At 51.0% G+C, this 16740-nt stretch overlaps 1 protein-coding gene across 1 annotated transcript; it reads right to left on the bottom strand.

Moving 5' to 3' along the window:
- Positions 1-4691: 4691 nt before the first annotated feature.
- Positions 4692-16015, bottom strand: HAX1 (HCLS1 associated protein X-1). The gene is made up of 8 exons (XM_082202543.1): positions 15881-16015; positions 14244-14464; positions 13809-13966; positions 10244-10301; positions 8197-8306; positions 6965-7082; positions 6080-6203; positions 4692-4834 (listed from the first exon to the last, which is right to left on the bottom strand). The coding sequence occupies exons 1-7, from the start codon at positions 15931-15933 to the stop codon at positions 6115-6117; spliced, it is 807 nt and encodes a 268-aa protein (XP_082058669.1). The 5' UTR covers positions 15934-16015; the 3' UTR covers positions 4692-4834; positions 6080-6114.
- Between the last annotated feature and the right edge of the window lie 725 nt (positions 16016-16740).

Here is a 16740-nt window from a genome sequence, read left to right as displayed (position 1 = left end):
TTCCTCACAGGGACACCTCTCCATCCCCTTGATCAGCAAACCTTTTCAGCAGGGGGCTGGTCCACTGTCCCTCAGACCTTGTGGGGGGCTGGACTAGATTTTGAAAAAAAAGGAATGAATTCCTATGCCCCACAAATAACCCAGAGATGCATTTTAAATAAAAGGACACATTCTACTCATGTAAAAACACGCTGATTCCCAGACCGTCTGAGGGTCGGATTTAGAAGGTGATTGGGCCGGATCTAGCCCCCAGGCCTTAGTTGCCTACCCATGCCCTTGATGGTTCCACTTGCCCTTTCCTGAACCTGTCCTCGCTCTACAATATCCTTTTTTTGTGGTCCACTGAGGGTGTCACTTCAGGTGTGGTAGTGCACAAACTGTCCTATGTCCTGTGTACCCATTTTCCCTTTCTTGTGTACACAACACACAGACACACAAAGAACACGAAAACATAACCTGGCCCGGTCAGAAAGATGGGAACATCTCAGCCAGGGGCTTGGCGGTACAAACAAAATGGCCGCACTCTGGTCAAGGGGAATGTTGGTTGACAGATTGTTTCTTCCTGCCTTTTTCTTCCTAACCGAACACTTGCTTTCATCTCAAGCTTTATATTAAGCAGCTCAGGGAATCGTCTCCAACGAAGTTCTGCTTAAGAGTAGATCACAGAATATGCAGAGATGGAAAGACTGACAACTCTGACAGAGATACAAATCCAGAATCTTTCAATAAGGAGAGAAAACTTTTTCTAGTCTATTCTAAAAAATAATTTTCCACACACACACAGTCCACAGCAGGATTTGAAGTTTAAGGCAGGAAATAGCAGAATATATCGAGAAACCTGTTAAAGAAGATGAAACTGGAACTGATGGGATTTTAAGACACAATTGTATGCAACTGTAACTTTGAGGATGAGCAGAAAGTCATTTGTATTGTAGAATAAGGATTATAACCCTTGAGAGATCAAATGTAACTTTGAATTCTGAAATAAAAGAAAAAAGAAATCTTGGGGAGGGGGGAAGGGAGAGTAGACGCATGGGAATGATTTTGGTATCGCAAACATTTTGTAAAGGTTATATTTAAAGAAACGGACACTAGGTGGAATATACAGGTTTTATTTTTGAAGTTTGCCTCTGGGCACTTCTGTAGGAAGTGGGCCGAGGACAAAGATGGCAGCCATCTTTATTGGCTGGGAAAGGTTCCCCACGCCTACTGGCAGAGCTTGGAGGGAAACTGAGTCACTAATTAAAACCAAGTTTCCAAGGTCAGAGACATTAAAGAGCCCAAGAGGGTGATTAATGAGGGCAAAGGAAGAGGATCTGGCAATCGGCAAGAGAGACTGGTTTTGCGGGAGGGAACAGGTATTTTTAGACCAGGGGTGGGGAACATCTCAGGTCTGGAAGTCAGGTGCAACTCTCCATCTCTATCTGGCCTGACAGACTCTTCCTAGGCCCAGGGGATGTCGCAAGAGGCGTGTGGAGGGTGCGGTCCACCCTGGGCGTCATGCCTGGGAGGGGGGTGACAAAATCCCCCGGGCGGATCAGTGTGGCGGCGCTCGCACTCCCAGCAGGTGGAATTTCGCGATTGGCGCAATCGTCGTAGGGAAAATCTGCCCGCTGATCAAGCAAATATGCCCGGTGTGCAGTGCTGGCCACCGGGGATGTATATAAGAGGACTGGGTGTATAAGACGACCCCCAACTTTTCCAGTTAAAATATAGAGTTTGGGATATTCTCGCCGTATAAGACTATGTGTAAGCCAGTCTTTTCATCCCTGTATGAACACCGCAGCTCTCGCAGGAGAGGGGCGGATGATGGAGGGGAGGACTTCAAAGCCCTGTTGCCTCATCCCTCCTCCATCCTCAGTGGCCGCCAGCCCCTTGGAGCGGGAGGTGGCGAAGGTGTTTTCGGCACTCGCCAGGCGTCTCTTCAGACGGGACGGGAGGGGAAGTTGGCCGGCAGAGCGACATCTGTCGGCTGGGAAATGAAAGTCAAGTCTCGAAACCCACCTCTCATTTCTGGTCCTCCTCGTGGGGTGGGGTGGGGCGGAGAGGAGGGGGCGGGGACTGGCAGGCTAAGCCGCTGTCCCACACTCCGTGCCCCTCTTGTCATGTTTCTGGTTTGGGACGAGGTTGCAAGTCCACGCATCAAGAAAAGCCACAAGCCCTCGAGCCCCGCCGCAGACCCCAGACAGCGCGGGTCCCAAGCACCGGCTCCCAACGCCGCTTTGCTCGCCGCTCCTTGGAGCGAGGGAGACGGGTCCAGAGCTGCCAGACCCTCGACTAGGCAAGGGGCAGGCATAGGCTGGAGCCCCCCAACCTAAAGCCCGCCAAGTGCCGCCCACCATGCACCGCCAAGGGCAGAGCATGCACCCCTCCGGTGCCTCTGCCATCATTGCAGCAGCAGCCTGAGGCGAGGTGAGCGAGCCCCGATTGGCTGTCCAGCAAAGCGGCGGGCTGCGCTCACTGGTTCCCTCTTCTCCTTCCCAACAGGTGGCTCCGCGTCACCACAACCATACCCGGTGTATAAGATGACCCCCGACTTTTGAGAAGATTTTCCTGGGTTAAAAAGTAATCTTATACGCTGGAACATACGGTAACCTCACGGTGGTCAGCGCCACACGCCAGGCGTATCTGCACGATCGGCGGGCAGTGCTGGCACCCCCGGGAGGATTGTCACACCGCTGGTGGCACCCCCAGGAGGACCGGCGGCCCCCTGGGTGCACGTCATGTTTGCCGCTCTGGGTGCCTGAGCAGTTTCCTCCGCCAGTGCTAGGCCCCGCCCCCTCTTCTCAGGCCCCGCCCCCTCTTCAGCCCTTCCTCGTGTGTTCTTGCCTAGCTGGAATTTGCCCTTGAAACCTGACCATGCCTCTTGCTTCCCTGGGTGGAGGATCGGAAAACGGTGTAGTGAGTGTGTACCGAAAGCAGCCTACCGTACCAAGGTGAACTTTGAACTTTTGCTCCACCCTCTTTTGCCTCGGGCCTCGTCCACCACTGGTACGTGTCTCTTTCTGCCCCAGGTACAGAGCCTGAGAAGAGCTTGCTGGATCCGGCCAATGGTCCATCGAATCCAACCAGTGGCTTGTAGGAAACCCTTAAGCAGGGCCTGAACAAAACTCTCCCCTCCTGCAGTTTTCAGAAACTGGTAGTCCGAAACTTTGCTGCCTCGAACTGTGGAGAAAGAGTGTAATCATTGTGGCTGGTAGTCACTGAGAGCCTCACCTTTCATGAATTTGTCCAGATTCTCTCTCTCTTTCTTTCTTTCTTTCTTTCTTCCTTCCTTCCTTCCTTCCTTCCTTCCTTCCTTCCTTCCTTCCTTCCCTTTCCTTCCTTCCTTCCTTCCTCCCTCCTTTAAAAAAAAATATTATTAGGATTTATAAATAGACATACAAAGCTTAATATCAAATACCTTTCTTTGGGGGGGGAGAGTCCAAAACTAAAATACTGATCTAAATAAAATAAGAACGTAGAAAGAAAGAAAGAAAGAAAGAAAGAAAGAAAGAAAGAAAGAAAAGCAGGAAAAACAGAGAGAGGAAATATAGAAGAAATAGGAAATAGATTTTTTAAAAAGAGAGAAAAAAATAAAGTTCAGAAATTAAAGAACTTCCGACTCTTTATCTGGCTGCTGCTGTACATAAACAATATTCACTTCAGCCACTTCAGTTTCGCATCCTATAAAAGTCACGTTCTGTAAACAAACATCATCTCCCATCCTCAAATTCCAGTCCTCTCTGAAAGATGTCTAGGGGGCCATCCCTCCTGTGGTAGGGAGTTCCACAGTTTAGGTATATGTGTTCACGAAGGAGATTGCTCAGAAGGAAATCCGGGCTTCCCGTTGGGGCACTGGATCGAGCACTGTGAGAACAGGATGAGGGACGAGGTGGGCCTCTTCCAAGGTTTTAATGGCACATCATGCCAGCCTCAGGTGGCTTTGAAGGAGGCACAGAAAAAAATCAAGTCCCGTTTAAGTACGAGGGTCCTAGGGTTGCCATACGTCTGACAGAGGCATCAGAAACAGCGTCTGGTTGGAAATCACTGAAATGTCCAGGAAAATCCTAGCTCTAATAGCTCAACAACTCTGGCTGAAGACTTCATTTGCCAAAAAGAGATCATGGACTCTGGCAACCCTATCTCAGCTGAGCCTCTCAGCCGCAACAGCTTCCCTAAAACCTCCAGCTTCTGAGGCAGTCTACCTCAGAAGGCCTAGAGATGGGCTCTCTCCTTAGAGCACTGCTTCCTCAAAACAGACCAGCTCCATCCAGCTTGGGCCTGCCACTCCATCAGGCTGACTCAGTGGGATAGGAACCAGGAAGCTTATACCCTCTTTGTTCATTGGGTTGTTATTTTTCTTTCTTTTCAAATTTGAGGCCAAGCTCCATCAGCCCTTATAAGAACAACTCTTTCAGAATGTGTGCCCTGAGTTTGTTTTTTTCCTCTTCCCTCCCTGTCCCTCTTCCCTTGCGTGCCGTGTACCTTCTAGGTCGTAAGCCTGCGGGTAGTGACTGTCTTGCTTTGACTGCATGTAAGCCTTCTTGGCTGGAGAGCAGGGTGCAAATGCTCTAAATTTGACACAATTTGACACGACACGATGGATGCGACAGGGTTCTTTTTCGGTCTTCGAGAGGAACGCCTGAGCAGGAGGGTTTGCCCTTTTCATTCCTGCTAGAGACAATGGCAAATAAGCACACAGAAAAAACTTAAGCATAAATAAAGGCTATTTAATGTTATATTTTCAGGAGTTGGAGCCCGTGCGGAAGAAAGAGGAGGCCGCAGGGAACTGAGAACACACAGGAAGGAAGCAATATCTGAAATGGAGGCCTTGTCCGCAGAGGGCACAAATCTGGAAAGAAAAAACAACAGAAACCCAATGAAACAGAGAAGAACACAACACACAACGTCCCTCTTTCTCCCCCCAAATCTCCATTTTCATTCTCACAGTAATCCTGCAAGGAAGTTTATGCTGGGCGCTTGTGACTGACTCAGTGACCTTTTAGGGCCAAGTGGGGATTTGAACGCTGCCCTCTCTCCGGGCCTCGTATGACACTCCAACCCACAACACCACACCATAGCTGTCAAATTACAGATTTGAAAATAAGGGACCAGTAGCCTCGAAAATAAGGGATCAGCAGCCAAAATAAGGGATTTTCCAAGCACAGGCATGTTCATCTTCTGAGCCAAAGGCAGAAAGCCCAGCCAGCAGCCAAACGAAGCCTCAAGCGGTGGTTCCCACAGTGCGGCAACCCGGCAAAGGGGATGCAGCAAGGAAAACCACCCTCACCTCTCCGCTGGGAAGCGCTGAGCAAAGGCGAGTCCCCAGGCAACGTGGCTGATTTGATCGGCACAAGTGCCTCATTGGGTGAGCAACGCAGCCAAGCAACCCAGTTGGAGCCTCCCTCCTTCCTGGCCGGCAGAGAGGGAGGGAGAGGAGCTGCTTCGTTTGAAACCCAGGAAATTTAAGAGACATCATCAATAAGGGACAGCAGCGGGACACGGTGCTGGGATAAGGGAGTTTCCCGCCAAATAAGGGACGGTTGACAGCTATGCACCGCAATGCCCTCCTTGCTCCCTGAGCACCCAGACTTTGGATAAATGACGCCATGGGCTTCCGTAGTCCCTGGGGCAAGATCTGTAATGCTACGCCAACAACTCAAGCGTCATGGAAGGCCATAGGCTTCTCGCCTACAAACTAGGCCCATGTCCCAACCAACCAGGGATCCCATCCCTGACCATTGGGGCTGCTGGCTGGGCCTGATGAGAGCTGAGGGTCCTGCTGGTTCCCCATCCCAGCTCTAAGGTTGAAGGCGAGAGCCCCCAAAGCTGGCTGACTCAGCCACAGGAAAGAGTGGAGGCTGGTCCATTTGGAGAGAACGGGGGCACTGCCTCACCAATCCCAGCCCCCCTTCAGCCACCCCCACCTCCCTGCCTTCTTACTTGCATCCATGTGTGGGGCGGGACTGCCTCTCATTGGTCACAGCTGTGCCTCTCGTTGACTCTAGCACCACCTGCTGTTGGGCTCCCTGTCTTCTGCCCTACCAGTCCCAATGGGAGCCAGCCTACCACTGCATAGGAAGACCTCAGATCTTACCCTCTAAGGCCACCCACCAGGCAGAACTATTGACTCTAGAACCACCGGCGGAAAAAGGTGTCCAGGATGGAAGCGGAGTCGCCTAGGTCCTCTCCAGGGCGTGAGCGGAAGGGCGACAGGTCTCCTGCGGAAGGAACCAGCCCGGTTAGCCAGAGGTGGTGTCATGGATAGGCTGGATGCCGAAGAGCGGTGGGAGGTACCAGCTGGGGAACCCCCAAGGGAGGAAGGCTTCAGAGCCAGGGGATGGGTGGTGGTAAGGCAATGGGTGGTCAGAGGGAGAAGACTGGGAGGAGGAAGTGTCCGAAGATGAAGAGGGAACAGGGTTTAGTGAGCAGGAAGAGGCAGTGACAGAGAGCGGTTCAGACTCAGAGGTAGAAGCAGAGGCTGGAAAGGAAGGGGTGGCCAGGCTGCTGAAGAACCCAGGGAGACTTCCCCTCCTGCTGTGTGACCAGCTCCTCTTCCCTCCTGGTCTCCCAGAACCAGAAGAGGCATGAAGAGGGTGAAGCAAAGAGTGACAAGACTAAGGAATCTCAGGTTGCTGGGAAAGGGCACGCGGAGGAGCCTTAGAAAGTGGTGGAAGGTGGGGACTTTCCGTCCTCACAACCGCCTCACCGGGGCAAGACCTGCCGGGAAGAGTTGCTGTGCTCGCTAGGCCTGGACTGCTTTGTTTCTTTGAATGAAGAGTTAACTTTTCTGACACATAAGGACTAGAAACTTAAAAAAAGAAAAAACTGGAGAAGCAAAAGTTGAGATTCTTAGGAAGCTTCTGTGTGCTTCTCAGGAACAGCAGAACACAGACTGCCGAATCTCTGTTTCTCGTTTATCCTCAAAGGCCAGCATGAGATGAAAGTCCTCTCGAACCAGGCTCCCCCTCCTTGCACTCACCTGAGCCTCCTTGCCGGCCACCGTCAAACCCCGGACGTGGCTCCCCTCCGCTCTGGCGGGTGACAACTGTCTCCTCGTGACCCTGACTGTCACGCACCGTCCGTCTCTCTTCCACCGTCTGAAGCAAGAGGGTGTAAGGGATGGGTGAAATTTGGGGAAGATTCCTGGGGTAGAAGTATAGACTCTGCTCGTTAAGAAGGGGATCCAGTAGGATCCAGTGTGAGGAATGGCATGCCGACATTCAGAGGAGACCTTTACATTGCCAGGGACCTCAGGAGTCAATTCCTCCTAAACTGTTTTGAAGATTAATAAATTACTGAGCCCATTTTGTAGTTTGCCATTTTTCAGTTTAAAGCCAGGAGGTCCTGAGAGATGTCAAGGTTAAAAAGTAAACTTCACAATGCAGCTCGACGCTCTCTTCAGTTCATCTGAATGCAGAACATATTGCTAAATTGTCAGTACATACATATCACTATATAATAAAATTGTCAGGGTGTCATCACGTTGCAGTTCGCATGGCCACCAACAGGTGGCCCCACAAAGTGACAGAATAGAACAATATTACATATTGATATGTTACCCTTCAACCACCACCCAAGGCCAATTAATGCAGATAAAATATTCAACGCAATGAAATAAACCTATCCATCACCATTGCTTCTCAACCTCTCCTTGGCAGAGAATCTAGTTTTCAGGAGTGAAAATCCAATGGACACAAGTACCACCTAAGTACTCCTGAAAGTAGATCTTCAAAATGAATGGGCCTAAATGAGTTATGTCCATGGATTTTGAATGGGACTACTCTGCATAAGATGGGACGCGGGTGGCGTTGTGGGTTAAAGCACAGAGCCTAGGACTTGCTGATCAGAAGGTCGGCGGTTCGAATCCCCGAAACGGGGTCAGCTCCTGTTGCTCGGTCCCTGCTCCTGCCAACCTAGCAGTTTGAAAGCACGTCCAAGTGCAAGGAGATAAATAGGTACCACTCCGGCAGGAAGGTAAAAGGCGTTTCCGTGCGCTGCTCTAGTTCGCCAGAAGCGGCTTAGTCCTGCTGGCCACATGACCTGGAAGCTGTACGCCAGCTCCCTCGACCAATAAAGCAAGATGAGCGCCACAACCCCAGAGTCGGTCACAACTGGACCTAATGGTCAGGGGTCCCTTTACCTTTTTACTCTGCATAAGGCTAACCTGGTATACACACACACACACTGGATTAAAGAAGCTTTGGCACGTACCCCATCTGGTGCTACCACTTTTGTGATCGAGACGCTTTTGAAATACGACCGGGGTTGGGCTGGCGGAAGAATAGTCTCGAGCCCTTTGGACGTGACCTGCGAGTCCAGATCTGTAATAAAAATGTGACCAAGTAACAGCTGAGGCAGTTTTTATACTCACACACCCCTCTCCATTCTTCCCACAAGACATCCAAGTTCCCACAACAATCCCTCCTTCCCACTCTGGCAGGAAGGTAAACGGTGTTTCCGTGCGCTGCTCTGGTTTGCCAGAAGTGGCTTAGTCATGCTGGCCACATGACCCAGAAGCTGTACGCCGGCTCCCTCGGCCAACAAGGTGAGATAAGCGCCACAATCCCAGGGTCGTTCGCAGCTGGACTTAACAGTCAGGGGTTCCTTCACATTTACGTATAACTTCCTTGCCAGCGACTGCACTCCTCAGATTCGTTTTTTTTTGCACTGCTTCTCCTAATAGGTGCATTTTTAAAGCTTTAATTTTGGAGCGGTGGTTTGTCTGGGGTTTTGAAAGATACCAGTTCCCACACCGTTTCAGAGCGTTCCGATTGGATCAATTCGACTTGAAATACAAAATCCTGTCCCATCCCTGCCCCACGACCGATGTTCCGATGGGTTGGCGGTGACGCTTGGAGGATGGGTGGCGGTCAGTGGATTGAGGTTGAATCCTGACAAGACAGAAGTATGATTTCTGGGAGGCAAGGAGCAGGCAGGTGGGGGCGAGGGACTCCCTAGTCCTGATTAAACAATGATTTGACGTTTGGAAGACATCAGAAGGGGGCGCTATTCAGAGAAGATTTTAATGGTTGATGTTTTAGTGTTCACCTCGCCTGCTCCCTGTCTCCCAGAAATCATACTTCTGTCTTGTCAGGATTCAACCTCAATCCACTGACCGCCACCCCCCCCTTAAGAAAACAAATTCAGCATGTAAAAACACTTTTGCTTAGAGTGTGAATCATTTCTAACTGAGAGAGAGGCTTCTATGCTTTCCTCTGCAACAATACGGACTAGCCACTTGAATGCACAAGAGTTGTCCTGGCAAAACAGATGTGGCTAAGTCCAGCATCTGGCTCCCCACGGAGGCCAAACAGACACATCTGGGGAGATCACAAGCAACAGCCCTCTGCTGCCATACCTAGGGGTTGCCATGTGCCTGGAATATCCCCAATATTTGGCAGCAGTGTCCTGGTGGAAATCAGAGAAATGTCTGGGAAAATCCAGTCATTACAGCAACTCACGTCGGCAGTGCTGTTTTTGGCGATTTCCCATAAAAATAGCTCCAAAACAGTAGTTTTGTTTGCGATTTTGCCCAAAAACCTCTATAACCTTGGGCAAAACTAAAACAACAACCAATAATTTTGCCCCACCACCAAATGCTCAACAAGTTTTCTGTCCAAATTTTCACTGTTTGAAATATGGCAACCCTAGCTATCCCCAGTCACTCAACACATACTCAGATATACTGCTCCTGAACATGGAAGGTTTATCTTCCCAAAACGAGAGGGTAGATTCTTGCATCACACAGCAAATTACCGTATTTTTCGCTCCATAAGATGCACTTTTTTCCTCTTAAAATCTAAGGAGAATTGTCTGTGCGGCTTATGGAGCGAATGTGTGGTCCCTGGCGCTGGGGGGGGGGGGGACCCGGGCTTCCCCCGCCAGCCCCGACAAGCTCCTGAGCAGCTCGCGAAGCCTTCGCAGGGCGGCGGGGAGCCTTCCATCCCACTGCCCTGGGGAGGTTTCGCGCGGCTATCACTGGCTTTTGCAAGACTCTCTCACTTCCCCCACCTCCCGCAAAAGCCCCCAAGAGCTGCATTTTTCTTGAATCCCACCCCCAAAGTGGGTGTGCCTTATGGTGAGGTGCGCCTTATGGAGCGAAAAATACGGTACATGCACTCGCATATATACAGACACCCAGCCATTTCCAAAACACTCATGAATAATCTGGGTGGTCTCAAAAGACCCAGACATGTGGCTCTTCGGATCTTTTGCCCCAAACCAACCACTGTTCCCTCCCCACCGTTTGCCCTCTGACCTCTGTCTTCCTTTGGGGTATCTTTCAGTTCTGGGTGAGGTGGATCAGTCTCTCGCAGCTGTAAAAAAACAACAACAGAGAACGCAGTCAGTAAGGTCTGTGAAAACTGTGTGAGCGATGGGAGAAGGAAAAAACAAATGCAGAAGGAGAAGGCGGAGTGATATGGCAGAGCGATTGAAAGACTGGCAATCCAATCAGCGTTCACCCATGACAGGGCCTTTTTAGTGATGGCTCCCCAGTTGCGGAATCCCCTCTCCATCATTAACTTCTGGGAGGAATTGTAAAAACACTACTCTTCACTCAGATAATTGGTTGCCAAAGAAGACTGTTCCAAACAACCCTGAGATCGCTGCAAGGAGTATTGTTTTCAACTGTAGTTGCTTTTAGAATGTTCTAAATTGTTATTAGGGACATGGTTGGTGCTGTGGGTTAAACCACTGAGCCTAGGACTTGCCGATCAGAAGGTTGGCGGTTCGAATCCCCGCAACGGGGTGAGCTCCCGTTGCTCAGTCCCTGCTCCTGCCAACCTAGCAGTTCGAAAGCATGTCAAAGTGCAAGTAGATAAATAGGTACTGCTCCGGTGGGAAGGTAAATGGCGTTTCCGTCGGCAGCTCTGGTTCACCAGAAGCAGCTTAGTCATGCTGGCCACATGACCCGGAAACTGTACGCCGGCTCCCTCGGCCAGTAAAGCGAGATGAGCGCTGCAACCCCAGAGTCGGTCACGACTGGACCTAATGGTCAGGGGTCCCTTTACCTTTAAATAGTTATTGGTTTTAGAATGTTTTTGTTATAGCTGTATATAAAGGTAAAGTAAAGGTAAAAACCCGTGGACGGTTAAGTCCAGTCAAAGGCGACTAAGGGGTTGCGACGCTCATCTCACTTTCAGGCTGAGGAAGCCGGTGTTTGTCCACAGACAGCTTTCCAGGTCATGTGGCCGGCATGACTAAACCGCTTCTGGCGCAACGGGACACCGTGACGGAAGCCAGAGCGCATGGAAACGTCGTTTACCTTCCCGCCGGAGCGGTACCTATTGATCTACTTGCACTGGCATGCTTTCAGACTGCTAGGTTGGCAGGAGCTGGGACAGAGCAATGGGAGCTCACTCTGTCGCGGGGATTCGAACCGCCGACCTTCTGATCAGCAAGCCCAAGAGGCTCAGTGGTTTAGACCACAGTACCACCCACGTTCAGAGTAGGAGGGATAGCTATATATGTAGTGTATCTCTTTGCTGCTTTGGGCTCCTTGGAGAGGAAGGGCAGGATCTAAATTCCATCCATCTGGGGAAACAACTCCCTGCCTGTAGAAAAGTAGCTTATCAGGGAGGAAATGCTACAACAGCCCTATCTGTGACGTGCTCATTTCCTAAGGGAAAAGTCCTTTTTGTGGGGTTTTTTTTAAGCATGTGTTTCTGTGAGATTGTGCAGAAATATCACTGTGCCCCTCAAAATTTAAGGGGCAGAGCTGTAGCTCAGTGGTTGAGCATCTGCTTCTTGCATGCAGAAGGTTCCAGTTCAATTTGTGACACCTTCAGGCAGGGCTGGGAGAGACTCCTTGTCTAAAAATCCTTGGCAGCCACTGCCAGCCAGTGTTGGCAGAACTGAACTAGACGGACCAGTAATCTGATTCAGAACGAGGCAGCTTCATGTGTTCCTACCAGTCAAGTGACGTAGTGCCACCCCAAATTCTACCACCTCGGTCTTCCAACTCATTCTGCATTATGGGCAGAACAGGTCAAAACCAGGTACCGTATTTTTCGCCCTATAGGACGCACTTTTCCCCTCCAAAAATGAAGGGGAAATGTGTGCGCGTCCTATGGGGCGAATGCAGGCTTTCGGTGAAGCCTGGAGAGCCCCACTGCCAGACCCACAAGCTCGGGGGACAGCGGGGAGGCACAGCGCGCCTTTCCCGCTGTCCCCCAACTTGGTTAGAAGGCTGGCGGGGGGAGAAGCCTGCTCCTCCCCGTCGCCAGCCCTGCAAACTGGGAGACAGCGGGAGGCGCAGAACGCCTTTCCTGCTGACCCCCGACTTGGTTAGAAGGCTGGCAGGGGGCTTCCCCCTCCTCCAGCCCCGCAAGCTCCCAGAGCCATGCCAAAGCTGCACGCAGCTTCGGCACCGCTCTGGGTCCTGTTCTGGGGGCCCCACGCCTGGGGGAGGGGGAAATAAAGTTTTTTCCCTTTATTCCCCCCCCCCCAAAATCTAGGTGCGTCCTATGGGCTGGTGCGTCCTATAGGGCGAAAAATACGGTAATTCCTTCGCAATGATCCCTGATGTCAGGGAACTGCCATCAGCTCAGAGGCGAGAGGTGGAAGGGCAGGTGTGTTACAAGGAGCCTCCGAAGATCTTGCGAAGCAGTTCCTCCTCTGGCGAGGAGGGAAGCCCCGCCTCCAGTGGGGAAGGGGCGCAGGGATCAGAAGATGGTAGGGAGACCCTCAACACAGAGCCTGAGCAAAGTGGAGGGGAGGGGAGGGGAGGCAAGTCCCCCTTTGCCAACGCCCACTTTGCGCAGTAAGTTTGCACACAAAGAGGAGAGGAGAAGGATGGGGGTCACTCCCAGATTCTGCTAGCGACTGAGCAGACGACTTGCGACGCTCTGAACTGTAAATACTTTGTACAGATAATAAAGCCTGGAAAAGACAGGAGGCTGGAGTCTTGCCTGTTTGCTCTTGAGCAACCACACCAGAACCTGACACCTGACTTTGGGGATTTGTTTAAGGAACAGACTGTCCCCATCTCTCTGGCCACCGCCCCTGCCCAACCCCAAACACCAGGCCTCCTCTGCCAGAATTGTAACCATTTCACTTGGCCACCTCAGTGGGAGAGAAGAGAAGCAGGGCAGCTCCTACTGGAACCTGAGTTTTCTTTTTTCCTCTTCCCTCCCTGTCCCTTTTCCCTCATGTGCTGTGTTTTTTTCTTAGGATGCAAGCCTGCGGGCAGGGATTCTTTGATTTAAATGATTACATTTAAATGATTAAATGACCTTTAAAGCCCTTCACAGCCTAGGACCCTCGTACCTACGGGACTGCCTCTCCTGGTATGCCCCACGGAGGACCTTAAGGTCCATAAATAGCAATACCCTAGAGGTTCCGGGCCCTAAGGAAGTTAGATTAGCCTCAGCCAGAGCCAGGGCCTTCTCAACACTGGCTCCAGCCTGGTGGAACGCTCTGTCTCATGAGACCAGGGCCCTGCAGGATCTGATTTCTTTCCGCAGGGCCTGTAAGACGGAGTTGTTCCGCCTGGCCTTTGACTTAGAATCAGTTTGATTCCCTCCCCCTCTTTCTTTTTCCTTTCTCCTCCTGTAAAGAGGCTACATCCTAATGTTTTAATGTTGTATTTTAATCTTGTTTTTTAAATTGTATTTTAATCAACTTGTTTTTATTATTGGTTGTTGGCCACCTTGAGCCCAGTATTGGCTGGGGAGGGCGGGGTATAAATAAAATTTTTTATTATTATTATTATTATTATTATTATTATTATTATTATTATTACATAAGCCAATCTGGGAGCCTTTCCTGTAGCAGAATGGGGTACCAAACAGGGATGGACCCGGGTTCAGAGCACCACACACCCCTTGGAACGGCTGCCAGGGCCTCCTCTCTGGAGCTGTGGGGCCTGAGTTGTCCTCTAGGGCTCTGCTGCTGGACCTCTGGCTATCCGGATGTTTCAGCATGAAATCCCGCAGAGTCTGCCTCTTCTCAGGCGATGGTGCCGGTGGCTCTGGGAAATCTGTGGGCAGATAAACAACAATTGTTCATTCTGATTTTATTTATTTTGGGGTTAAGGCTGCAGCTCAGGGGCACAGAATCTGCGGAGAAACCGCCGTCTGAATATCTGGAGAGTTGCTCCCTTTTATTCAGGACCATGAGGACTAGAATCTTGCAGTCTTTTTAAGGGAAGAGAAGAAGGTTCCAGGTTCAGTTCCCACTTGCCCATTTACCTCCAAACCGGGCCATCCCTAGCAGGACACAAACCCAGTTGAAGGCTAACCCGAGGTCTCGCCTACCAAAGGGCCCAGAAGGCAAACTCCTCACTCCCATCTCTTGGAAGAGGTTGTTGAAATCCTGGAACAGCTCGTCAAATCCGAAGGTGTCGTGGAAACGCATCCCACCTGGGCTGAATGTGAACCCGAACCCAAAGTCCCCGGGGTGCCTCGCCCCAAAGCCATCTTCATCGTCGTCGTCCTCGTCGTCCCGTGTGATTCCCCCAAAGAAGGGGTCGCGGGGCCTGTAGCAACAATGGGGAAAAGGGGAGAGGTGCTATGGGGGGGGTGTTGCTTTAAATGTTAACGTGCTTGCTCAGCTTTAGCAGGGCTTATTTACTGTTAGGCGGTACTCTGTTTAAATAAACAAAAATCAAAATAGCATGTAATGCACAATGCAACCCACAGCTTGTAACTACAGTGGTACCTCAGGTTACATACGCTTCAGGTTACATACGCTTCAGGTTACAGACTCCGTTAACCCAGAAATAGTGATTCAGGTTAAGAACTTTGCTTCCGGATGAGAACAGAAATCGTGCTCCGGCGGCACGGCAGCAGCAGGAGGCCCCATTAGATGAAGTGGTGCTTCAGGTTAAGAACAGTTTCAGGTTAAGAACAGACCTCTGGAACGAATTAAGTACTTAACCCGAGGTACCACTGTACATAAAAATGGCTAAAAACGATTACATGGATGGACCCAGGTTTAAATCTCCACTTGGGGATAAAATGGGGGGGGGGGGGCTTGGGCCAGCCCATATCCCTCAGTGCAGCCCACCTCGAAGGGTTGGTGCAAGGGGAGTCGGGGACCCTCCAGCTGCTTTTGGGGAAGGGCAGGATACCCACAGGGGACGCGGGTGGCGCTGTGGGTTAAACCACAGAGCCTAAGGCTTGCCTATCAGAAGGTCGGCGGTTTGAATCCCCGCGATGGGGTGAGCTCCCGTTGCTCTGTCCCAGCTCCTGCCAACCTAGCAGTTCGAAAGCACGAAGTGCAAGTAGATCAATAGGTACCGCTCCGGCGGGAAGGTAAACAGCGTTTCCGTGCGCTGCTCTGGTTCGCCAGAAGCGGCTTAGTCATGCTGGCCACATGATCCGGAAGCTGTATGCCGGCTCCCTCAGACAATAAAGCGAGATGAGCGCCGCAACCCCAGAGTCGGCCACGACTGGACCTAATGGTCAGGGGTCCCTTTACCCTTTACCTTAGGATACCCACACGTCACCAAATAGGCGGATTGCTTGGAATGAGGCCTTAGTAAATACAGTGGTACCTCGGGTTACAGACGCTTCAGGTTACAGCGTCCGCTAACCCAGAAATAGTGCTTCAGGTTAAGAACTTTGCTTCAGGATGAGAACAGAAATCGTGCTCCAGCTGCACGGCGGCAGCGGGAGGCCCCATTAGCTAAAGTGGTGCTTCAGGTTAAGAACAGTTTCGGGTTAAGAACGGACCTCCGGAACGAATTAAGTACCTAACCCGAGGTACCACTGTAATGCGATCGCTTTGCCAGCTGCAAGGCAGGCAGAAACTCGGCCGGTGTAGCCCCAAGGTGTTGGAAGGGAAGCTGCCCCGGTGGGATTTCCGCCTGCCAAGCTTTGAAAAGCTCAGAGGAGGAGAGGGAGCAACATATTTCTTTTCTTAAGGGGGGATTGATCTCCCAGAGCCTCACCTGCGCTCCCCGGGGAAGCCGAAGAAACCCCGAAATACGTCGTAGAGGCTCATTCCGCGGCCAGCCGTAAAGCAAAACCGCCACGCCTCCCTTCGCGCTTCCGCCACTCTGCTGTGAAACGCCCCCTTTCCTCCTCCCCCGTCTGCCCTTATATGGCGGCCGTAAAGCGACCCAGTCTTCACGACGCTACCTCTAAACGACACCCCAGAGATAGAACTGACGTTCTCCTCTCCGGCGGCTCATAGACTTATTCGTGAATTAGACTGATGCAATGCGCAAGTTTCCGAGTTCAATCCCAACGTCCCCCAAGAGACCTTGTAAATCAACGGAGAATTTAGAGTTCCTTAAGAGCGATTGTTGACTGGCGCTGCCAGAGGGCACCAAGTATTATTATTACATCGTACATTTTAGCCTCACACAGGTTGATGTAAAAGCCTCCTTTGCCTGCAAGAATGCTGGTAACAGGAGATCTCTCAATTTCCATTCAATCTTCAGTTTATTTCAGGTTTATTGATTGTAAGCCGGCTGGCTGGCAGGCCCTCTCCTTTTAACTATTGTACACCACCCAGTTACTTAAAGACTTAAATGCAGGTTCAGTTTTGTACAATGGTTAAGGGACACAGGTTTTTGCTACCATCCATGGACAACAGATATTCAAGGCTGCCATAGAACAACTTTGGACTCAGATGCCTCCTGAAATTCCTCCTCCAGTCCAAAGATCTACAGGCTAATGGTTCTAGAGAAGGGATAAAAAAATCAATTCCTTCCAGTAGCACCATAGAGACCAGCTAAGTTTATTGGTATGAGCTTTCATGTGCATGCTCCACCCCCATCGTTCAGCCCGGACACTGAGATCCAGC

This window comes from Podarcis vaucheri (assembly GCF_965113315.1).
Source record: "Podarcis vaucheri genome assembly, chromosome: 16".
NCBI lineage: Eukaryota > Metazoa > Chordata > Lepidosauria > Squamata > Lacertidae > Podarcis > Podarcis vaucheri.
Note: the sequence above shows the minus strand (reverse complement) of the source record. Positions and strands in the feature narration are given on the sequence as shown.